General features: G+C 45.0%; 1 protein-coding gene across 2 annotated transcripts in view; it reads right to left on the bottom strand.

Annotated features, from left to right (window-relative positions):
• Nucleotides 1–25,385, bottom strand: part of LOC137524936 (intelectin-1-like) — a 49,515-nt gene extending 24,130 nt beyond the window's left edge. Inside the window, exons 1-4 of one of the 2 annotated variants that reach the window (XM_068245464.1) lie at nt 25,295–25,385; nt 21,139–21,223; nt 7,422–7,580; nt 654–901 (exon numbers count right to left, since the gene is read on the bottom strand). In XM_068245464.1, the coding sequence (XP_068101565.1) occupies nt 654–901; nt 7,422–7,580; nt 21,139–21,202 (471 nt within the window). In that variant the 5' untranslated portion in view covers nt 21,203–21,223; nt 25,295–25,385. Of the gene's footprint in view, nt 1–653; nt 905–7,421; nt 7,581–21,138; nt 21,224–25,282 lie in introns of both variants that reach the window. The other variant, XM_068245463.1, reaches the window with a different exon arrangement.
• Between the last annotated feature and the right edge of the window lie 657 nt (nt 25,386–26,042).

The following is a 26,042-nucleotide window of genomic DNA, read 5'->3' as shown; positions in this document are numbered from 1 at the left end:
TGTGTGTTCACCGTCGCTGGGTGGCGGCTAGATTGGGAAACACACATTTAGTCTGTCTCTGTGCTCTCTCTCTTAGAGTGCTATCGTGCCCTACTTTGCCTTATCTGTACAATTCCCATCTGGCATCTGTGGCCATGCAGAGGCTGTGCTCGTCTGCACTCCACAGCTCCATCTGGGAATTGCCCTCTACTGGTGCATTGCGCCTAACCTGGGTTCTCCAAATTACACGTTTGTGGAGGATTTCCGCTGTGTCAGCGCGCATCTTGTGCGCTGACCACGGAGATTGAAACCCGCAAACGTTACAACTATGCATCGATAATTATAAACTGAGCACCTTATACAAGTGCCAATTTACTATTTTCTTCTTATATATAAGTAGAATATACTTATTTGGACATGTTTTAAGATATTACAAGATCAAGAGAAAGACATTTTTATGGGTGTGAGCCTGGGCATGAATGTGAGTGTGACAATAGCAGGTAGGCATCACAAAAATGTAATTTACTGGTCCTGAATTTGTGTAGAAACCATACAAAGTTAGTATACATGTTATTCTGTATAAAACCATAAAAACACCCTCAAGAACTACCAACTCAATAAAAACAGTAAAATCTATGCAGGTGATGTGCCTTTGTATGGTTGGTAACTGTCACCTTGTAATCATCACTGGTAGCTCCATCTGCTGAACCAAATGTGTTGTAATTTGCCCAGTTTCCATCTCCTTCCGGGTTGTTTATATCGTTGCCTTGTTGGCTGGTCCAGCGATCACCGATTGTGCATTTTCCATACATGTTATTCTCATGGACACTGCCAACTAATGTCCAGCCTCCCCCAGCTGTTGTCATGTCACAAAAGGTCTGGTAGGAAATGCCATGTTCGGTAGTCAGAGTGTAAATGCCATCTGCTGACACAAAAATGAAATTGAACTAATTTTGACTTTTAGGTTTTAAAGGGAACCAGAGGTGAACGTTTCACACAAAATAAACATATCAGTTGATAGCTTGTAAAGAATAAATGCTCTACCTGATAATTTTGCCGCTCTGGTGTGCCTTTTTTAGTGTTTTTTATCCATTATTGCTCCAGGAAACATCAAATATGGCCGCCGGCTCATATCACTTCTGCTTCCAGGTTATGAGGTGTTCTGGATGTGCTGTCTAGGCTATATGAGACTAGGCTGCTATCTAGGCTAAATGCAGCCTTTCATCTATGTGCTTTCATATTGGTATGATCTGCCTGTAGGAAGTGTCACTGATAATAACTGCATTTTCATTCCTATGAGAATCTAGTGCACACAGAGCACACAGGGATCATATTACAGCCACAGAGCTTCTCTCTCAGGAGCAGCCCCCTCCCATGTCATCACAGCTCTCAGTATGCAAAGCAGAAGATCTAAGCCAGGAGGGGGAAGGCTTGGGCTTGAAAGGACTTCACAGAAAAGTGACTCAGCTATAATGATTCCAGGTCAAACCTCGACTGAATTGTCAGTGGATTCTTATCACAGTTGCTAATAGACTAATTAAGCAGATAACAATGAAACTAAAAGCAGGGTAGGTGTTTACTGTCATGTTCCCACTGATAAATGTAATAAAATACATGAGGGTGCTTCATCTCTGGTTCTCTTTAACTGTGACTGCCCAAAAAAACCTTAGAAATATTTTTCTGTTTTGCTTGATGAATCCTAGCTTGATTTCAGCTGGCACATCTCAGTTTTGTTTTTGAAGTCTTCGATGTTACTTGAAGAGAACCTGATGCAATCCCACCAGTCCATACTGTATAAATAGACTTGGTTGGATGATTTGGCAGAATAATGCAGCTGGGTTACAATAGCAGTGGTAAATTAATTTAACACTGAGGTTGTGCTGGCTGTAATCAAGCTCATAGGAGTCTTATAGCAACCAGCAAAAGACTTCTAGCAACCAGCAAAAGATGCGGATCAAAACAGGGTGCCAGAGAAGAACCTTGAAGACTCCTATCAACATACAGAATTAGAAATTATTACACCACTCTTGGTTTAATAAGTCCTCTTAAGAGGATGCACTCATTAGGTGAGGTAGGAGTACTTATTTTGTGACTATGTTATTGGGGCATCTAGATAGCACCCCCTCGGCCAAGTTTAGTATAGTGTGTGTATGCAGAACAAAAGAACAAAGAGGCTCTGGAATCATGATATATGTTACCAAGCTGTCACCAGTGCTGCTCGGATACCCCTTTTTAAAATTCGGATTGGATCCGGATCCGGATACCCAGATATCCGATCCGGGTGGGATAACCGAGTTCAAAATTTTCCAATCCGGATCCGAATCGGATAACCGACCTCGGTATCCGGGGTATCCGGCCGGATTCGGATATCTGGATAGAAAAAATGGAAGTGGCCTTTAAATTGCTTTAAAAACGTTTTTAGGGTAAATGAGGCATGTAGCATCATTATTTTGTAAAGGGGAACACTAATTGATGATGTAGGGACTTTAAATCCCCCCCCCCAAAAAAAATGGCTGTCAATTAACATCAGGACTAGGTTCCAGACAGCGGTCGTGCAGCCCACATTGTGTCCAAAGTTCAACCGCACAACTGAAACATGGCAGTTTTCAGCCCAGACACTTCCAAAAAATTATGCAGCAATTGTGTTTTTGGTTAAATATAGGTGGTATCAGCACAGCAGCAGTGGCCTGTGGCACCCTGGTGGTGGGAGCAGCAAAAGCAGCAGGGCAATGCAGCAGCAGCAGGAGTAACGTCTGCCAGGGGCATGCCGGACATGGCACTTGACAATTGGCACATGGCATTTGGCACTTGGCACGTGGCACTTGGCACTTTGCATTTGGTACTTGGCATTTGGCACTTGGAAAGTGCAAAGTGCCACATGCAAAGTGCCACGGGCAAAGTGCAAAGAGCAAAGTCATGTGCAAAGTGCAAAGTGCCACGTGCAAAGTACAAAGTGCAAAGTCACGTGCAAAGTGCAAAGTGTCACGTGCAAAGTGCCATGTTCAAAGTGCAAAGTCATGTGCAAAATGCCAAGTGCCACGTGCAAAGTGCAAAGTCACAAGCAAAGTGCAAAGTCAAGTGCAAAGTGCAAAGTCATGTGCAAAGTGCAAAGTTCCACGTGCAAAGTGCAAAGTCACATGCAAAGTGCAAAGTGCCAGTTGCAAAGTGCCACATGCAACGTGCCACGTGCAAAGTGCCACGTCACGTGCAAAGTGGCATGTGGCACTTTGCACTTTGCACATGACGTAGCACTTTGCACGTGGCACTTTGCACATGACTTTGCACTTTCCACGTGGCACTTTGCATGTGGCACTTTGCACCTGGCACTTTGCACTTTGCACGTGGCACTTTGCACGTGGCACTTTGCACTTTGCATAGCTGGGTTGCGGGGCACTGAACATGCACTATTCTGGGCCACACACCTCCTCCATTGTGCTCCCATAGCTGGGTTGCGGGGCACTGAGCATGCACAGTTCTGGGCCACACACCTCCTCCATTGTGCTCCCATAGCTGGGTTGCGGGGCGCTGAGCATCCACTGTTCTGGGCCACACACCTTCTCCATTGTGCTCCCACAGCTGGGTTGTGAGGCACTGAGCATGCACTATTCTGGGCCATGCACCTCCTCCATTGTGCTCCCATAGCTGGGTTGCAGAGCACTAAGCATGCACTATTCTGGGCCATGCACCTCCTCCATTGTGCTCCCATAGCTGGGTTGCAGGGCACTAAGCATGCACTATTCAGGGCCATGCACCTCCTCCATTGTGCTCCCATAGCTGGGTTGCAGGGCACTGAGCATGCACTGTTCTGGGCCACGCATCTCCTCCATTGTGCTCCCATAGCTGGGTTGCGGGGCACTAAGCATGCACAGTTCTGGGCCACGCATCTCCTCCATTGTGCTCCCACAGCTGGGTTGCAGGGCACTGAGCATGCACTGTTCTGGGCAATGCACCTCCTCCATTGTGCTCCCATAGCTGGGTTGCAGGGCACTAAGCATGCACAGTTCTGGGCCACGCATCTCCTCCATTGTGCTCCCATAGCTGAGTTGCAGGGCACTGAGCATGCACTATTCTGGGCAATGCACCTCCTCCATTGTGCTCCCATAGCTGGCTTGCGGGGCACTAAGCATGCACTGTTCTGGGCCACGCATCTCCTCCATTGTGCTCCCATAGCTGGGTTGCGGGGAACTAAGCATGCACTGTTCTGGGCCACGCATCTCCTCCATTGTGCTCCCATAGCTGGGTTGCAGGGCACTGAGCATGCACTGTTCTGGGCCACACACCTCCTCCATTGTGCTCCCATAGCTGGGTTGCAGGGCACTAAGCATGCACTGTTCTGGGCCATGCACCTCCTCCATTGTGCTCCCATAGCTGGGTTGCAGGGCACTAAGCATGCACTGTTCTGTGCCACGCATCTCCTCCATTGTGCTCCCATAGCTGGGTTGCAGGGCACTGAGCATGCACTGTTCTGGGCAATGCACCTCCTCCATTGTGCTCCCATAGCTGGGTTGCAGGGCACTAAGCATGCACAGTTCTGGGCCACGCATCTCCTCCATTGTGTTCCCATAGCTGCGTTGCAGGGCACTGAGCATGCACTGTTCTGGGCAATGCACCTCCTCCATTGTGCTCCCATAGCTGGGTTGTGGGGCACTGAGCATGCACTGTTCAGGGCCGCGCACCTCTTCCAGCGTACGCCTTTAGCTGGGAGCGTTCTGTGCAAGTGCATTTACAGTCTTAAAGAGAACCAGAGATGAAGCACCCTCATGTATTTTATTACATTTATCAGTGGGAACATGACAGTAAACACCTACCCTGCTTTTAGTTTTATTCTTCTCAGTCTAATCTATCTGTTATCAACTGTGATAAGAATCCACCGACTGATTCAGTCGAGGTTTGACCTGGAATCATTATAGCTGAGTCAATCTTCTGTGGAGTCTTTTCAAGCCCAAGCCTGCCCCCTCCTAGCTCAGATTTCCTACTCAGAGCTGTTGACATGGGAGGGGCTGCTGCTGCCGAGAAAGAAGCTCTGAAAAAGACAGTGGGCTCGATTCACAAAGCGGTGATAACCCAGTTAAAGGGGCACTATGGCGAAAAATTATGTTTTATAGCCACTGTACTATGCCTAGCTGTTTGTAGAGCATAGTAGCTTACATGTAGTGAGGCACAGGGGCTTTTTTTTTTAAACACTGGCATCACCTTGTATACATTATCAGTCACGTCGGCAGAAGTACCTTTCCGACGCCACTTAGCCTGTTCCATGTAGTTGTAGGGAGGCAACTTTCCCTGTTGCTGTAACTGACGTTACAGTTTTCCCCTCTCTGCAGCGCTGGAAGGTTTGTTCTAAATTTCAACTGCACGATCGTGCAGTTATAGTGATCCCCCATGAGCCGTAAAGAGTAGCAGCTTATGTGCTGTGAGGGGAGTGGAACGCACCCTCCCTCTTACGTGAGACGCAACTGCATGTGAGGAGGACTGTGGAGGAATGCATCATCATTACTGATGACGCTGCCCGGCTAGGACCCCTGTAGCTGAAGCTGGCATGTGCTGCGCAGACAGAGCGGCAGCTTGCAGAGCAGACACAAGCGCTGTAGCTGTGTCCTGCTAATTGTACAGTAGTTGTGATTGTTGTTTTTGTGGTGAATTTTTTTTTTTACCCAATCGTTTTTTCAGTATTTTTTTTCTAAAGCAAATTGCAGGTAGTTATTCAGCCAGAGTAATAAAAAAAAAAAAAAATGAATAACTACCTGCAATTTGCTTTAGAAAAAAAATACTGAAAAAACGATTGGGTAAAAAAAAAAAAAATTCACCACAAAAAAAACAATCACAACTACTGTACAGCTACAGCGCTTGTGTCTGCTCTGCAAGCTGCCGCTCTGTCTGCGCAGCACATGCCAGCTTCAGCTACAGGGGTCCTTGCCGGGCAGCGTCATCAGTAATGATGATGCATTCCTCCACAGTCCTCCTCACATGCAGTTGCGTCTCACGTAAGAGGGAGGGTGCGTTCCACTCCCCTCACAGCACATAAGCTGCTACTCTTTACGGCTCATGGGGGATCACTATAACTGCACGATAGTGCAGTTGAAATTTAGAACAAACCTTCTAGCGCTGCAGAGAGGGGAAAACTGTAACGTCAGTTACAGCAACAGGGAAAGTTGCCTCCCTACAACTACATGGAACAGGCTAAGTGGCGTCGGAAAGGTACTTCTGCCGACGTGACTGATAATGTATACAAGGTGATGTCAGTGTTTAAAAAAAAAAGCCCCTGTGCCTCACTACATGTAAGCTACTATGCTCTACAAACAGCTAGGCATAGTACAGTGGCTATAAAACATAATTTTTCGCCATAGTGCCCCTTTAAAGACTTTAGGCGTGATAACCATTTTTATCATGCCTAAACTCAGTTTAGGCATGATAAGTTTAGGCATGATAAGTTTAGGCATGATAAGTTTAGATAAGTTTAGATCTCGTGCAAAGTCCCGCACGCAAAGCAGCGCCATTAAACTCTATGCAAAGTGCACCAGACTTTGCTAGCGCAAAACTTTTGATCAGCTGTGCACTGTGGTGCTAACCCAGTTGGCGCTTAAAATTATCACGCCTAAAAACTTATCACACCTAAACTTATCATGCCTAAACTTATCATGCCTAAACTTATCACTCCTAAACTTATCATGCCTAAACAGAGTGTAGGCGTGATAAAGGGCTTTTCACTAGCGTGCTAACTGTTAGCACCGCTTTGTGAATCAGGTCCAGTGTATCTGTGTGCACTGTGCAGCCAGTCATTATCTACTGTATGCAGTTTCATTTCTATGAGAGACACTTCCTACAGGCAGCCACACAGCATACCAGAATAATAAAGTTAAAAGCACACAGATGAAAGCATGCAGCAGCCCTGCTTGTCTATAGTCTCATAGAGGCTAGACAGCACATCCAGAACAACTCATAACCCGGAAGCAGAACAGGTATGAGCCGGCTGCCATATTGGATATTTCCTGGAGCAATAATGGATAAAAAACACTCAAAAAGGCACACCAGAGTGGTGAAATTATCAGGTAGAGCATTTATTCTTTACAAGCTTTCAACTGATATGTTTATTTTGTGTGAATCGTTCATCTCTGGTTCCCTTTAAAGAACTGAGCATACACAGAACACTCCCAGCCATGGGAAAGCATGAAAATCAGACACACCGATGTTAGTGTGTTTAGGTCTACAAAGATTGTGATTTGCCATGTGGGGGCACAGGGGATTGAGGGGGGGGGGGGGGGGGCAGTAGGTTTGCCCAGTATGTGGCCCACAAATTTCTGATGGCAGCCATGTGTGTTTTGTTGGTGTGTTGCCACTTATAAGAGTACTGTAAGATTAATCAGTATATGCCGTAGTCAATTATATATCATTGCATCATATTAGATTAGGAAATAAGCCAGTAAAATGTGTTTTCTGTTTCTTACCTTTGGCATTACTGTCAGACTGCTGGATTTCCTTGCAATTTCTGTACTTATTACAGTTGATATGGTTGGAACAGAAAGAATTTTCATTGTTGCTTGTTTGGTCCTCATTCCAACATGCCAAGACATTTAAAATATTTTGCTTCTTTTTTTGAAGGGAACCTGATAACCATAAAAGACACAGCACAAAAGAACATGATCATTTTTATTATCAAATTATTTCATACAGATATGAAATTTCAAATGCCCAATATTATTAGTGAGTTTAATTGATACCATTACGTAGAGATGGCCCGAACAGTTCGCACGCAAACTTATTCGCGCAAACTTCGGGGGTTAGCGTTAGCAGTGAACCTACTAGATCATTAGGGTCAACTTTGACCCTCTAAATCACAGTCAGCAGACACAGGGTAGCCAATCAAGCTACACTCCCTCCTGGAGCTCCCCTCCCCCCCCTTATAAAACGCAGGCAGCGTCAGCCTTTTCACTCACTCATGTGGCTGCAGTAATTAGAAAAGGGAGAGACCCTGCTGACATAGGGAAAGCTTAGTTAGGCTCTTGCATTAGGCTTGTTAGGTTGCCCCTTCTTGCTGATACTTATTGCTAAAAAGCACTCCTAATCCTCAACAGCTCTTTTGAGAGCTAATGTTGTTCTTGTGATCTATTTTTTTTTTTGTGTGTGTCCCACAGACACTTGTGTTGCATATACAGCCCTGTCAGTCAGTCGCAGCTGCTGGACGTTGGCCCTTTGGTTATTCTTACTGTGCAACTGCCAGGCCCAGCACATTCAGTGACTACCTGTGTGTATGACAGCTGCACATTTGTAATACCAATCACTGCATACCCACCTGTTCAGTGCACCTACCTACCTACCTACCTACCTACCTGCGTGAGCGCACACAGTTTTATATACCACCAGTTGCTGCACCTGTTCATGGTACCTGTGTGTGTGACAGCTGCACATTTGTAATACCAATCACTGCATACCTACCTGTTCATTGCACCTACCTACCTACGTGAGCGCACACAGTTTTATATACCACCAGCCGCTGCACCTGTTCACGGTACCTGTGTGTGTGACAGCTGCACATTTGTAATACCAATCACTGCATACCCACCTGTTCAGTGCACCTTCCTACCTATGTGAGCGCACGCAGTGTTATATATCAGTCAGTCACTGCACCTGTTCACGGTACCTGTGTGTGTGACAGCTGCACAATTGTAATACCAATCACTGCATACCTAACTGTTCAGTACTCCGACCTTCCTACGTGAGTGCATGCAGTTTTATATACCACCAGCCGCTGTACCTGTTCACGGTACCTGTGTGTGTAACAGCTGCACATTTGTAATACCAATCACTGTATACCCACCTGTTCAGTGCACCTACCTACCTACATGAGCGCACGCAGTGTCATATACCACCAGTCGCTGCACCTGTTCACAGTACCTGTATGTGTGACAGCTGCACATTTGTAATACCAATCACTGCATACCCACCTGTTCAGTGCACCTTCCTACCTACGTGAGCGCACGCAGTGTTATATACCAGTCAGTCACTGCACCTGTTCACGGTACCTGTGTGTGTGACAGCTGCACATTTGTAATATCAATCACTGCATACCCACCTGTTCAGTGCACCTACCTACCTACCTACGTGAGCGCACGCAGTTTTATATACCACCAGCCGCTGCACCTGTTCACGGTACCTGTGTGTGTGACAGCTGCACATTTGTAATACCAATCACTGTATACCCACCTGTTCAGTGCACCTACCTACCTACGTGAGCGCACGCAGTGTTATATACCACCAGTCGCTGCACCTGTTCACAGTACCTGTGTGTGTGACAGCTGCACATTTGTAATACCAATCACTGCATACCCACCTGTTCAGTGCACCTTCCAACCTACGTCAGCGCACGCAGTGTTATATACCACCAGTCAGTCACTGCACCTGTTCACGGTACCTGTGTGTGTGACAGCTGCACATTTGTAATACCAATCACTGCATACCCACCTGTTCAGTGCACCTTCCTACCTACGTGAGTGCACGCAGTGTTATATACCAGTCAGTCGCTGCACCTGTTCACGGTACCTGTGTGTGTGACAGCTGCACATTGTATTGATACCAGTCACTGCATACCTTTTCACTGCACCTGTGTGACTGCACATTTTGTTAGTCAAGTCAGTGCATACCTTTCACTTCATACCCCCCCCCCCCCAAATGGGCAAAACAGGCAGAGGCAGGCCACCCGGCCGGCAGGTCTGTTCGAGGTTGTGCTGTTGTGATTTCGTGCGGCCCTGGACCACAGTACAATGTTCAGAAGGCGCGTGCCATCAACCCCCAACATTGTCAGGACGTAGTTGACTATTAAACACAGAACACCTCACCTTCCTCAGCTTCCGCACGGAAGCGTGATATATCTTCCTCCTCCTGCTCTGATTCTGGCACCCCACTTAACACTCAGTCGGCCGCCATCATCCCAGGGCTCAGCGGTGTGGAATTTTTTTTGTGTGTCTGCCTCAGATGAGAGCAATGCCATCTGTACTCTCTGCCACCAAAAATTGAGCCGTGAAATGACCAAGACCCGTGTAGGTACAACGTCTTTACGAAGGCACATGATGACAAAGCACAAACTGCAATGGGATGACCACCTGAGGAAAAGCAGCACACAAAAGCAAAGCCACACACTACAGAGGAAGATACTAGGCCGCAATTATTTCTCAAAAAAGGTGATACCCAAATTGTACCGTGATGTTGAAAGGCAAGTGGTGTCATCTCTGGCACACAGCACACCCAAGATAATAAGGTTGTTGCTTCATTGTGGACAGACCAAATTCGATCAGCTGGACAGTCACTGTTCTGTCATTGAGCTACCTCAGCCCAGCGACCATATGGGCTGGAAAGTCGCCATCACCTGCACTCTCACCATGGTGCGCAGTAGTCCAGCACAGCCGTCACTACACAAACAGCTGTTTGTGGTGCGTTACACAGTCAGTTTGGTCTGTCAGTGTGAAGCAGTACACTAATTACACTACCTAATTGATGTATACACATGCAAGATGTTAAAGCACTTTAGGCCTCCAATTTAGCGTGCAATGTGATTTCTGCCCTTAAAACGCTGCTGTGCGTCAAATCCAGATAGATTTTTCCCCGGGACATGAAGCGTGTATCCCACTCCACCATTGTTAGACCCCTTGAAACATCTTTTACATCACTTTTGTGGCCAGCATAAATGTTTCTAGTTTTTGAAGTTCGCCTCCCCATTGAAGTCTATTGCGGTTCGCGAAAGTTCGCGCGAACCGAACTTTTTGCGGAGGTTCGCATTCGAGATTTGCGAACCGAAAATCGGAGGTTCGAGCCATTCCAACCTTTACATTCTCCTCAGTCTTCTGCATCTGTCAAACCATGGGTAATAAGTAAGTAGGGATGAACACATGGATTTTTCAGGATTCCAAAATCTGTCTTTCGTATTGGAATCCCGCAACTTCGAGTTGAAATCCAGACTGCAGTTTCAATGCATGAATTCCAAACATTAGCCCTAGGAGACCATTTTTCATTTTCTCTTTAAAGGACAACTGAAGAGAGAGGTATATGGAGGCTGCCATGTTTATTTCCTTTTAAGCAATACCAGTTGCCTGGCAGCCCTGCTGATCCTCTGCCTCTAATACTATTAGCCATAGCCCCTGAACAAGCATGCAGCAGATCAGGTGTTTTAGACTTTAAAGTCTGGTCTGACAAGACTAGCTGCATGCTTGTTTCTGGTGTTATTCAGATACTACTGCAGAGAAATAGACCAGCAGGGCTGCCAGGCTATTGGTATTGATTAAAAGGAAATAAATATGGCAGCCTCCGTATACCTCTTACTTCAGTTCCCCTTTAAAATAATTTGTCATCACTTTGCAATTACAAAAAAAACCCCACAAAATAAGGTGAAAAGGTCCTATAGAAATTATTTTGAGTATATCCTTGCTTGCTGGGGGTTCAAAAGGCATTTAATTAACAAATTATGAAAATATCACCTAGGAGAAAAGTCAAGAGAAAAAGTAAATTGTATATGGGCCATTATGTAAAATTAAATTCCTGCAGTGCACAATTTCATAGAGTATTATTTGTGGGAATGTGAATTTAATCAATCAAAATTGTAAACTAATGTAAACATATTTTTGTAAATTCGCACTAATCATAAGAAATCGTATGGTTAGTGCAAAAGTATGTTTGCAGTAAACATTAACCTTTTCGGGACCGGCCGCCTACCCCCCCTTAAGGACCAGGCATTTTGCGCGGGAGGGGGTGCGCGCGTTTGGGGGGGTCAGGCGGCCGGATCTCGTCTGTGGCTGGCAATATTTGGGTCCCCCCATGGTGGCCTGTGCCCCCCCTTCTGCCAGCAGCCTTCACTCACCTTCCAGACTCCAGCGATGAGCCGCACGGGACCCTCTTCTCCGGCCGGCATCTCCGTTCTATCTGACGATCAGTTCCGGGTCGCGGCTTGATGACGTCATCAAGCCAGGACCCGGCGCTGACGTCAGACGGAGCGGAGATGCCGGCCAGAGCGGAGGGGGGCGCCGATCGTCGCAGGAACGGCAGGGAGGTGAGTGGATCCTCTTCATTCCCCCCCCTGCCGCCGCAGCTGTCAAACTGATCACTATGATCGGACGGCGATCGTAGTGATCATGTGATCAGCAGCCATACGCAATGGCTGCTGATCACTCGGGGGAGATGTCGGCTGTCATATGACAGCTTAATCTCCCCCTCCAGGTGCGCACGATCGCGTCGGGAGCGGAAACTGCGGGCCGGCATAGATCCTATGCTGCATCAGGCTAGAACAGCCACAAGTGCGGCGTAGGATCTCATAGAGGCGGTCCCGAAAAGGTTAAACAGAACCCGAGGCAGGTATTTTATATCTCAAGAGAACACAGAGGCATGTTCTGTGCTCCCCCCTACATTGGAGGGGGGAGCACTGAGGGCGGCCCGGAGAGGAAGAGAGGGAGAGGTCGGGCTGCCCTCCCCGCGGCTCCCCCTCCACTATGAGAGGGAGGGGCACCTACCTATCTAATCTATACTGGGGGCAGCAACCTATCTAATCTATACTGGGGGCAGCAATCTATCTAATCTATACTGGGGGCACCTACCTATCTAACCTATACTGGGGGGGGGCAGCTACTTATCTAATCTATACTGGGGGGAGCTACCTATCTAACCTATATTGGGGGCAGCTACCTATAAGATACCCGCCTCGGGTTCTCTTTAAATCAGTTTAAAACCCTGACATAATATTCAATAAAAACATGTTTCCCTACTTTTTATATGTTATACGGTTATCATATTTGCATTTGTGCATAAGTATTATTATTCATTTAGAAATTATAGGTTCCCAAAAGTACAGTTTTTTGCTTTGTGAGCTGACTTTGCATTTTGTTAATAACTGGTCTTACTCATTATGTATTGAAGGCAGACATGCTTTGACTCTCTGTCTGTGTTGAGCTGCTTCTCCACAGTCAGAGAATGTGTCACATTCCTCACTTGATATATTTAAGTAAACACAAGATAACATAATCTACAACTTCGGATGCGTCCACATTTCACTGCACTGAACTTTCAAGCTCTGTGTGTAACCCTTCGAAGGCTGGTCTAGTAAAAAAAAATGTTGGTTGCATATAATATGCTGTAAATAATGTTTTAGAGCAAAGATTGTGATGAACATTACGGAAAGTTGTGCGTAATCGCCAACGACTTTCGTAATGGTCCAGCCCCATTACTGTCAGTCCTGTGTAGATGTACCACAGATGTCTCTCCCCTCTCTTCTGAATGAAAGCAAACCCCTCACCCACCTTCCCCCATGTCCTGCATTAGGTACAGAGAGGAATGTCACACATGGCTGGTTCTCCTGAGGAGACCATTTGCTGCCTACAGCTCATCTCCAAAAACCAGGTAGAATTAGCATAGATAAGGGATTCCCTCCGAAATCTTAGAACCAAACAAAGAGAACTTTAATGTATTTGTAATTCAAAATAGGCTTGTCACAGAAAGACAAAAAATACATTTTCTGATACCCATAAACCAGTTCTATCATCCACCCGAATTACAATTTTCTAACTGTTGGGGGTCAATCGGGAAACTGCTTTATTCAGCATGCGCAGACCGAATGCGGTAGACTAGGCATGTGTACCCTCATTTGATACAGGATCGCGGGCCGCTTGTGAATTTAGCCTCGGATTTGCGATACACCAATCTGGGGCGGAGTCACGCAGATGATTAATAAATGTTACATTTTCTGTTCTGAGTTCTGGGGGCTGCGACCTTGCTGACCAGGAGGTAACTCCGCCTTAACCCCGCCTAGTTTGGAGGTAATCCAGACCCAATTCTAAGATTGTATAAATCTGGGGCCAGCGTTGCCAGCCTCGTCTTTCACCATTTCATCTGATAAAGAAGAGCTTCTAGCATGCGTCCCTACAGAAGGACCGAACGCATGCATTGTTCCAAGGACTCTTACCATTAATGCCTAATTTAAACCAGACTCTTTTCTTCACTCTCCAAATGGACTGCTCAGTCATAACTAAAGTAAGATCCTTCTAATGTTATCCCTTTTATTTTTAGCTATGTGTCTCTATGTGTTAATCTGTATAAATGTATGTAATGCAACTTTATTATTAAAACGTTTTAAAATCATTATGGTTACAACCTGCTCTGAATATACACAAACGTATCTACTCTCCTGAATCTGCTACCCTGTGTTTAATAGAAGTGTACATTTATAACCCGTATGCGCGGACCCGGCTCAGATATTCAGTTCTGACCCAGATTCCTGCATACTGCAAAGGGTTAACAGAGCATTCTCGAAGTAGTAGCATAATTACAGTAGCGGGCTGTGTAACCAGCTTGGTGGCAGATCTTTGAATTGTATGTGTGTGGTGAATCCTTTGGCGTCCGAACGCTCCCTCCGCTAGTCAGTTCATCAACTTGCGAAGTTGGTTACGCTTCGTGATGAGCAAAATGACAGTGTGCGAGGATTTCTGACTCTGATCAATTGACCCGATCGCAGACCGGCCCTTGCGGTTTGTGACAAAGATGAAATGCTGGGTTATAATCCGCTTTAAGTTCACAATACAAGCTCAGTTGCAAGAGGTCCGGTATAAGTCATGGGGAGACTCCCGAGAATGTTATGACGAATTACAATTGAATTCCGAATTTTGTTGATACTGAGCTTGTAATCGAAGACATAACAACACACAAGTTGTTTAGGTGATACCTTTAACCACTTGCCGACCGCGCACTCATAACGCGCGTTGGCAAAGTGGTAGCTGCAGGACCAGCGGCGCACTTCTGCATCGCCGCCTGCAGGCTAATTAATCAGGAAACAGCCGCTCGCGCGAGCGGCTGCTTCCTGTCAATTCACGGCGGGGGGCTCCGTGAATAGCCTGCGGGCCGCCGATCGCAGCTCGCAGGCTAAATGTAAACACAAGTGGAAATAATCCGCTTTGTTTACATTTTTACAACGCTGCTAACAGTAGCAGCGTTGTACTAGATCAGTGATCCCCGGCCAATCAGCGGCCGGGGATCGCTGTCACATGACAGGCAGGAGCCTGTTAGAGGCTGCACAGGACAGATCCGTTCCTGTGCAGCCTCCGATCTCCGGGGCAGGGAAGGAGGAGAGGGAGAGGGGGAATCCTGCGGTGGAGGGGGCTTTGAGGTGCCCCCCCCCGCCAGCCACACGCAGGCAGGAGCGATCAGACCCCCCAGCACATCATCCCCCTAGTGGGGAAAAAAGGGGGGCGATCTGGTCGCTCTGCCTGGTATTTGATCTGTGCTGGGGGCTGTAGAGCCCCCCCAGCACAGATCTTAGAAATCAGTGCTGGTCCTTAAGGGGGGGGGGGGGGTAAAGGCTGAGTCCTGAAGTGGTTCATGACTAACTGTACATACAGTTAGTCTTTAAAGGTATCACCTAAACAACTTTTGTTGTTATGTCTTCGAATACAAGCTCAGTATCCACAAAATTCGGAATTCAATTCTGCATAACATTTTGGAATTTCATTGGATTAGGAATATTGGAAATTCTGACCATTCCTAGTGATAAGTAACTGGCTACAGCTGAATTTTAAAGTGTAGTCTCCCAAGTACACGTGAAGGCTAGGTACCACCAGGGGAGGGTTTTGTGGAAGAGCAGGGAGAGGTTAGGTCATAGTAAGGTACCTTAACCTTTAGGTTAGGTCATAGTAAAATATCAATAAATATTACTGTAAATGAAGTAGTAGAATATGGGTAAATCTACCAGTATTCTACCACCGCTGTTCCTGTGAACTACCTAAAGGGCACCGTCATCAAATGTACACGCAACCGGTAGTTGTAGTCAGTTTATCCATCAGCTAACAATGTCAGGAGTAGAGCAAAAAGTGGGTTTGGTGTCAGGGGCGTTGCTAGCTCCAAAGATCAGTGGCAGGTGCCACAGATCTATCCTGGGGTGCCCCAGATGTCCCCCAGGCAGAGCAGGGACAAGGTCCTCCAGCATCCAAGGCTGAGACTCGAAAGTGTGCCGCTCCATCCCTCTCACCCCAGCCCTCACACACTGATTGCTGTTAGACAAAGAGGGGCCCCAGGGCCCCCAAACCCCCTGATACCTTAATTTCTAGTTATCTGGCTTGCAGTCACTACCATTTATGCCCTTTTCTTGTCTCTCTCTGCTTCAAACACTATACGGAAATGATAGCTGAGTGAGTTGTGCACTTACACTGCACCCTGAGACTAGAGCTTCTCTCGCCTCTGCCTCCGCCTGGCCCTGCCCACAGGCAGATTAGATGCCCCACAGCACCCAACAGGGCACCACTCACTACCCAGCATGCCCCACAGAGGCAACACAGCACCCAGCATGGCACTAAACAGTAAGGATGGTCGCTGGATTCCGCTGAATTAAGATTTCCGCAATTTCTGCCGGAATTTGGTGATTCCGGTTCCGTTGCGATGGAACGGAATTGCTATAGCGCTATGGTGGAATTTACGCGGAAAAATGTGGAATTCCGTGGAATGCAAATTTTTTTTTTCTCACCAAACGGATTTCTGCCTAAAAATAGGAATTTCTGCTCAACAGACTTACAAGTTCTACCTTCCTCCCCTCCTGTGTATGTGAGCTGGCTTTTGACATCCTACAAATCCGTAAGCAAGCTCATTTTCCTCTTGGATATATCACAATGGTACATGCTAGGCTGGCTTCAGCATGTAGTGTTTAGAGATGGGCCGAACCTATGGTTTTAGGTTCGCGAACCCCGTTCTCGAACCTTCGTGGAAGGTTCGGTTCGCGGAAAAGTTTGCCAACCGCAATAGACTTCAATGGGGATGCGAACTTTGAAAAATAGAAAAAATTATGCTGGCCACAAAAGTGATGGAAAAGATGTTTCAAGGGGTCTAACACCTGGAGGGGGCATGGTGGAGTGGGATACATGGCAAAAGTTCCGGGGAAAAATCTGGATGTGACGCAAAGCAGCGTTTTAAGGGCAGAAATCACATTGAATGCTAAATTGCAGGCCTAAAGTGCTTTCAAACATCTTGCATGTGTATACATCAATCAGGGAGTGTAATTAGAGTTCTACTTCACACTGACACACCAAACTCACTGTGTAACGCACCGCAAACAGCTGTTTGCGTAGTGACGGCCGTACTGGACTGGTGCGCACCGTGGCGAGAGTGTAGGCCGTGGTGGTTTTCAAGCCCATATGGTTGCCGGGTTAAAGGTAGTTATATGCAGTGAGGTGGGTTCACTCAACACAACAGGTAGTTAGATGCAGTGAGGTGGGTTCACTGAACAGTAAAGGTACTTAGATGCAGTGAGCTAGGTTCACTGAACACAACAGGTAGTTAGATGCAGTGAGGTGGGTTCACTCAACAGTAAAGGTAGTTATATGCAGTGAGGTGGGTTCACTCAACACAACAGGTAGTTAGATGCAGTGAGCGGGGTTCACTCAACACAACAGGTAGTTAGATGCAGTGAGCTGGGTTCACTCAACACAACAGGTAGTTAGATGCAGTGAGCTGGGTTCACTCAACAGTAAAGGTAGTTATATGCAGTGAGGTGGGTTCACGCAACACAACAGCTAGGTATATGCAGTGAGGTGGGTTCACTGAACACAGCAGGTAGTTAGATGCAGTGAGCTGGGTTCACTCAACACAAAGCTAGGTATATGCAGTGATGAGGTGGGTTAAGTAAACACAACAGGTACTGGCTATATGCAGTACTGGGTAGTACAATGTGCAGCTCCCTGTCACACACACAGGTAGTCACTGAATGTGCTGGGCTGCTGGCAGTGGCACACACACTATGAATTAGCAAGGCTGTGCATGCAACAAAAGTGTCTGTTTGACACACAGGGAAAAAAAAAGTACAGGATGAGCTCTGAAAAGAGCTGTTGAGGGGTGCTATAAAAGCAATAATAATCAGCCAGCAGCAAACTAAGAAGCCAAGAACCTAACTAATCTGTCCCTAGGAGAACAAGTCTGCAGCAGCTGTCCCTAGTCTGTCTCTAGCAGGCACACGAGTGAGTGTAATGGCCGGCGAGCCTGCCTTATATAAGGGGGGGTGGGGCTCCAGGGCTTAGTGTAGCCTGAATGGCTACAATGTGCCTGCTGACTTTGATGCAGAGGGTCAAAGTTGACCCTCATAGTGCATTATGGGGCGAATCGAAGTTGCGCAAAAGTTCGCCTGGTGCAGGCGAACATGAACCACCAAAGTTCGCCTGGAACCGTTCGCCGGCGAACCGTTCGGCCCATCTCTAGTAGTGTTGGTGGTGGTATAGCGGTGAGGAAAGCTGCCTTCCAAGCACTAGACCTGGGTTCTATTTCTGGCCAATGTATGTGAGCTGGATTTTGACATCCTACAATTCCCTGGAAGACAAGACAGGAGAAGGAGGAGGAGGGAGGAAGAAGAAAAAGGTTTCATTTGCGATTACTTTACTTTTTCCGCCGGAATGCGGAATTCCGCGGAATTTCACAAAATTCCGGCAGAAATGTCATAGCGACGGAATTTAGCGCTGGCGGAATACGCGAATTCCGGCGGAACGGAATTTGCTCTTTCCGATCATCCCTACTAAACAGCACCCGGCCTGGCACCACAGCACCCAGCATGGCATTACAGCACCCATTGTGCCCCATAGAGGCACCATAGCACCTTGCATGGCACCAGAACACATGGCAATGGGGGGTATGCTGGGTGCTATGGTGCCTACATTGGGCATACTGGAAGTTGTGGGTGCCTCAATGGGAGGCCCATGGGAGCATGGAAAGGGGTCCACTAGTAGGCCTGTGGTGACTGGGATTAATATTCAGAAAAGTGGGTGGAGCCTTCAAAAGCCACCTATTGATTTTCAAAGTCGAATATTTAATTGCTGCCATTCTTGCACTGTTAATGGTACAACAAGCCTCAAACCTGGTACAGTTGGTCATTGGGTGACTGGGGTTCAAATTCAGAAAAGGGGATGGAGCCACAGCCAATCAGATTTGTTTCATTTCAATGCAAATTATTTATACCAAAGACCGCAAAGCTCACAAACTAGGTAATTGAGTAATTGACTAATTGTGTGTTAGGGTTAGAAAAAGTGGGTGGAGCAAACACAGCCAAATACATATCCGGGCAACGCTGGGCAATCAGCTAGTATATATATATATATATACAGTGGAGGAAATAATTATTTGACCCCTCACTGATTTTGTAAGTTTGTCCAATGACAAAGAAATGAAAAGTCTCAGAACAGTATCATTTCAATGGTAAGTTTGTTTTAACAGTGGCAGATAGCACATCAAAAGGAAAATCGAAAAAATAACCTTAAATAAAAGATAGCAACTGATTTGCATTTCATTGAGTGAAATAAGTTTTTGAACCCCTACCAACCATTAAGAGTTCTGGCTCCCACAGAGTGGTTAGACACTTCTACTCAATTAGTCACCCACATTAAGGACACCTGTCTTAACTAGTCACCTGTATAAAAGACACCTGTCCACAGAATCAATCAATCAAGCAGACTCCAAACTTTCCAACATGGGAAAGACCAAAGAGCTGTCCAAGGATGTCAGAGACAAAATTGTAGACCTGCACAAGGCTGGAATGGGCTACAAAACCATTAGCAAGAAGCTGGGAGAGAAGGTGACAACTGTTGGTGCGATTGTTCGAAAATGGAAGGAGCACAAAATGACCATCAATCGACCTCGCTCTGGGGCTCCACGCAAGATCTCACCTCGTGGGGTGTCAATGGTTCTGAGAAAGGTGAAAAAGCATCCTAGAACTACACGGGAGGAGTTAGTGAATTACCTCAAATTAGCAGGGACCACAGTCACCAAGAAAACAATTGGAAACGCATTACACCGCAATGGATTAAAATCCTGCAGGGCTCGCAAGGTCCCCCTGCTCAAGAAGGCACATGTGCAGGCAGAGCCGGGACAAGGTCCTCCAGCACCCAAGGCTGAGACACCAAAGTGCGCCCCTCCATCCCTCCCACCCCAGCCGTCACACACTGATTGTTATTAGACTAAGAGGTGCCACAGGGCCCACAACCTCCCCAACACCTTAATATCTAGTTATCTGGCTTGCAGTCACTGCTATGTATCCCCTTTTCTTATTTATTTCTGCTTCAAACACAATTAGGAATGACAGCTGAATGAATTCTGCGCCCCCTCCTACACTGCGCCCTGAGGCTGGAGCCTCTCCAGCCTATGCCTCGGCCCGGCCCTGTGTGCAGGCCCGTCTGAAGTTTGCCAATGAACACCTGAATGATTCTGTGAGTTACTGGGAGAAGGTGCTGTGGTCTGATGAGACCAAAATAGAGCTCTTTGGCATTAACTCAACTCGCTGTGTTTGGAGGAAGAAAAATGCTGCCTATGACCCCCAAAACACCGTCCCCACCGTCAAGCATGGGGGTGTAAACATTTTGCTTTGGGGATGTTTTTCTGCTAAGGGCACAGGACAACTTAATCACATTAACGGGAAAATGGACGGAGCCATGTATCGTGAAATCCTGAACGACAACCTCCTTCCCTCTGCCAGGAAACTGAAAATGGATCGTGGATGGGTGTTCCAGCACGACAATGACCCAAAACATACAGCAAAGGCAACAAAGGAGTGGCTCAAGAAGAAGCACATTAAGGTCATGGAGTGGCCTAGTCAGTCTCCGTACCTTAATCCAATAGAAAACCTATGGAGGGAGCTCAGGCTCAGAGTTGCACAGAGACAGCCTCGAAACCTTAGGGATTTAGAGATGATCTGCAAAGAGGAGTGGACCAACATTCCTCCTAAAATGTGTGCAAACTTGGTCATCAATTACAAGAAACGTTTGACCTCTGTGCTTGCAAACAAGGGTTTTCCCACTAAGTATTAAGTCTTTTATTGTTAGAGGGTTAAAAAACTTATTTCACTCAATGAAATGCAAATCAGTTGCTATCTTTTATTTAAGGTTATTTTTTCGATTTTCCTTTTGATGTGCTATCTGCCACTGTTAAAATAAACCTACCATTGAAATGATACTGTTCTGAGACTTTTCATTTCTTTGTCATTGGACAAACTTACAAAATCAGTGAGGGGTCAAATAATTATTTCCTCCACTGTACATATATATATATATATACATATATATATATATATATATATATATATATATATATATATATATATATATATATATGTCCCCAAATTAAGGTAATAATTGTCATTGTTTACTCTTACCATGGCTTATTACATTTACTCACCACAAGTGTCCAGTTGGCACTCAATAAGTACCAGGGCCGACAGAAATAGACTGTACCACAGCATCTTTACACTGGCAAAAGCTGCCTGGAAATATCAGTAAAAAATGTTAAAGTACAAATAGAACACACAATAAATTATGCTCTGTAACGGAATATTTTCTATTTTGCCACCACAAAAAATAAATTAAATCAATATTTAGTTGATCCTCCTTTTGCAGAAAGTACAGCCTCTTAACACTTCCTGTAGGTTCCAATGAGAGTCTGGATTTTGGTTGAAGGTATTTGTGGACGATTCCTCGTTACAAAACATCTCTTGTTCATTCAGGTTTGATGGCTTCCGAGCATGGACAGCTCTCTTTAACTCACACCCCAGATTTTCAATTATATTCAGGTCTGGGGACTAAGATGGCTATTCCAGAACGTTGTACGTGTTCCTCTGCATGAATGCCTTAGTGGATTTTGAGCAGTGTTTAGGGTCGTTGTCTTGTTGAAAGATCTATGCCTGGCGCAGCTTCAGCTTTGTCACTGATTCCTGGACATTGGTCTTCAGAATCTGCTGATACTGAGCAGAATCCATACATCCCTCAACTTTGACAAGATTCCCAGTCCCTGCACTGGCCACGCAGCACCACAGCATGATGGAACCACCACCATATTTTACTGCAGGTAGCAGGTGTTTTTTTTTTTTGCAATGATGTGTTGTTTTTCCTCCATGCATAGCACCCCTTGTTATGCCAAAATAACTCAATATTAGTTTAATCAGTCCACAACACCTTATTCCAAAATGAAGCTGGCTCGTCTAAATGTGCTTTTGTATACCTCAAACAACTCTGTTTGAGCTGTGGGCAGAGAAAAGGCTTCCTCTGCACCACTCTTGCATACAGCATCTCCTTGTGTAAAGTGCGCCTAATGGTTGAACGCTGCACTGTGACTCTATTTGCAGCAAGATGATGTTGTAGGTCTTTGGTGCTGGTCTGTGGGTTGACTCTGACTGTTCTCACTATTCGTCGCCTCTGTCTATCTGAGATTTTCCTTGGTCTGCCACTTCGAGCCTTAACTTGAACTGAGCCCGTGGTCTTCCATTACCTCAATATGTTCCTAACCGTGGAAACAGACAACTGAAATCTCTGAGACAGCTTTCTGTATCCTTCCCCTAAACCATGATGGTGAACAATCTTTGTCTTCAGGTCAGTTGAGAGTTGTTTTGAGACCCCCATGGTACTACTCGTCAGAGAAAAGTAAAAGAGGAGAAAAACTTACAATTGACCCCTCTTAAATATTCTTTCTCATAATTGGATTCCCCTGTGTATGTAGGTCAGGGGTCACTGAGCTTACCAAGCCAATTTGAGTTCCAATAATTAATTCTAAAGGTTTTGGAATCAATAAAATGACAACAGTGCCCACATTTATGCACCTGCCTAATTTTATTTAAACAATTATTGTGCAGTTTCTGTAAATCCAATACACTTCATTTCATTTCTTAAATATCACTGTGTGCGTCTCCTACATGATATCTTTAACTGACAAATTTTATCGTAACAACCAACGATTTATACAGGAAAATCATGACGATTAATGAGCTTGCCCAAACTTTCGCATCCCACTGTTTATGACAGCAGAGCTCTGTGAGCCGGTCAAGAGCTGCTTTCATTGGCTCCTTGCCGCGTGATCACTTTGAGCCAATCACATTGGCTCACATTAATGGACAGTGTCAGGAGCCAATGAAAGTGGCTCCTGACCAGCGCACAGAGCTCTGGCGTCATAGCGACCGCAGAAAAAGGGGCTTGCGGCAATTGGAGAACGGCGTAAACTGGCGAGAGCGGCGGTTATGTGAGGCAATTCTTTGGGAGGCGCTGTTTTAGGTACCAGCAGTCTCTAGTCCTTAAGGGGCCAGGGACTGCTGGTATGCAAGGGGTTAAGTAACATTGAAATAAGTGTCTTGTTTATTTTCAGTTTAAGGGCTGCTTCATTTCTAAGGGCCCTATTACACTTAATGCGTTTTAATGCACAGGCATGCGTTGTATTTTAATGCGTTTTAACTTTCCATAGCAGTGCATTGTGTAAATGCTTCAGTTTTTCAGTGTATAATGGGAAAGCGGTCATAGGGAATCCATAAATTACAAAAAGACACGCACACCAAGCCAGTTAAATGCTCATAAAAGTGTATTTAAAAGATCTTAAAGTCATCTAGTAATACAATACTCTGAACCTACAGCACCAGTGTGCAGCGTATATACTGAATAGTAAACAGATATAAATTATGCAACATCAACAAATGCATGATAACTGGAAGGGCACTTATGCATAGTGTAAATTCATGTGGACAAAGTCCCATAGATATGCACTCAGTTAAGGCAGCCCATATATAAGTGCACAGACCAGTAATAGTCCATAATAGAATCCAGTTCCCTATAGCAAATAGCTAAAACGGATGTGCAAAGTTGCAAAATAGGCAATACAAAGTTTACAATAAGCAGAGAGAGATGAGGTGCTGGCACTCCCAACTTTTTACCCAGATGTCGGCGTTTCGGAATTTATTCCTTTCTCAGTGGGTATAGAGCAGTTGAGGCGACTGTAGCAATCCGAGTGAGACGCAGCGTCCTCTCACTTGGATTGCTACAGTCGCCTCAACTGCTCTATACCCACTGAGAAAGGAATAATTCCGAAACGCCTTAACTGGACTGCCTTAACTGAGTGCATATCTATGTCCACATGAATTTACACTATGCATAAGTGCCCTTCCAGTTATCATGCATTTGTTGATGTTGCATAATTTATATCTGTTTACTATTCAGTATATACGCTGCACACTGGTGCTGTAGGTTCAGAGTATTGCATTACTAGATGACTTTAAGATCTTTTGAATACACTTTTCTGAGCATTTAACTGGCTTGGTGTGTGTGTCTTTTTGTAATTTATGGATTTTTGATGTTTGACACAGCACCTCGTTACTGCTAAGTATATTTTTGCTATAATCTTATACTAAAGGTGTGCAATACCTAATCTATTTTTGTAAAGAGGTCATAGGGAAACATGGACATTGCCTTGCATATCAGTTGTCCTTTCAGTTACAACTGACAGCAACTGATATAGTGTAAAAGGAACCTAAGACTACATTCTAAACAGCATTTCTTAGTAAGACTAGTACTATACAGTATGCACATATGTTCATCTCATTATTGCACATGTCACTTCAGGTGTGCTTTAACTAACTAAAATACTTGCCTACGGTCTTGAGAAAGCCCTCTGGGCGAAACGATCGTCACCCATCCTCTGCACCTCTACATCGCTGCTTTGTATCCGATAAGTATGGTGTATTTTTACCTCACTGTTTGATTGCTGTAAGCTTCTTTTAGATGAAGAATTATTAAAAGTGTTGGAGATTTAATGATGAGTGCTCCTGGACCCTCTATTCTTCGTGCATAATGAAAATACTTATTTTGGCTTATTTATATATGGCTTATGTTTTTTTTTTGTTACTTTCAAAAGCTTACTTATTGAAAAGATGAAAGCTTACTTGAGTTATTTTTTTGTAGTTAAAAAAAAGTAATTAATTGGCTGTGACAAGTACAAGCACCCCCTAAACCAAGCCCAAGTACCACATGTTAAAACCCTAGGATATAAACAGACTGCAAAATTAACAATGATTCATTAGCTGAGATCATCTTCAATGAAATGGGATAATTTCATCAAATGGAAGAGTTTGGATATTTTAATCGGATTGTTATTTTTAATTGGATTGTTAATTTTAAAAGCATTTATTTGAGGTGCGATTTTTAGTTTATATACAGAGCTGGGATTTAATTGCATCATACCGCACCTGTTGGTAACAACTGATTAGCTCGCTCAACATTGCGCACCCTTTGGTAGTAGAATGCCGATGTTTGCAGGGTGTAGTTAAATTAATATCAATATCTATATTGCAAAACTAAAAATTGACTGCATCTATATATCTTACAAACATATATCCATTTTAACAGTCCTACTAAAAATTACATTTTCTATAGAAAGCCATACATCTTGTCTCAATTTATGCACAGAAATACTAACACCCACTACAAAGTTTTACAATAAGCTAATCTATTTTACATGATCACAATTTTTCCAAAAGCAATAAAAAGTCTATACTAAGAGAAAAACATACTTAGTTCCTTACCCGCTGGAAGCTGTGATAAGTGTGACATTTCCAGAATGTAGCAACTGTGTTAATACGTTCTTGGGCAAGCAGGAAGCACAGTTTGATCAACTGTCAATGCATTCTTAGAATATTTTTTTTAACACTATATAAACAACTTAGGGGGTAACTAACAAGGATAAATCTGAACTGAACTGAACTGTTTTATTTTTACAATAAAGGTAATAGTGGAGCGCTTCCAAGGGTGTGGGGTTGGCATAGAGGATCTACACCACATGCCAGTAACAGGATGAATCTTGGCAGGTCTTGCTGTAAATCAAGTGCTGCAAAGAACTGCGTTTCCCATGGCACATACCTTAAAGTATTCCTGAGGTGAGAGTTATATGGGGGCTGCCATATTTATTTCCTTTTAAACAATACCAGTTGCTTGGCAGTCCTCCTGATCCTGTGTTTTTTAATACTTTTATCCATAGACCCTGAACAGGCATGCAGCAGATCAGGAACTCTGATTCAGGTTTTACTGGATTAGCCATATGCTTGTTCCAGGATTTTGACTCAGACACTACTTATGCCAGAAGATCAAAAGGACTTCTAGGCATCTGGCATTGTTTACAAGGAAATGCAGCCTCCATATACCTCTCACCTCAGGCATCCTTTAAGGCGTGCAAATAATAGCGGCACAAGTAAAAATGGGCATAGAGGTAAAAAAACGCTGCAACTATTACCAATATTCTATTATTAACTATAGTAGAATATCAGTAATTTTACC

This window comes from Hyperolius riggenbachi, chromosome 7 (genome assembly GCF_040937935.1).
Source record: "Hyperolius riggenbachi isolate aHypRig1 chromosome 7, aHypRig1.pri, whole genome shotgun sequence".
Classification (NCBI taxonomy): Eukaryota; Metazoa; Chordata; class Amphibia; order Anura; family Hyperoliidae; genus Hyperolius; species Hyperolius riggenbachi.
This window is presented reverse-complemented; position numbering and strand designations above follow the sequence as displayed.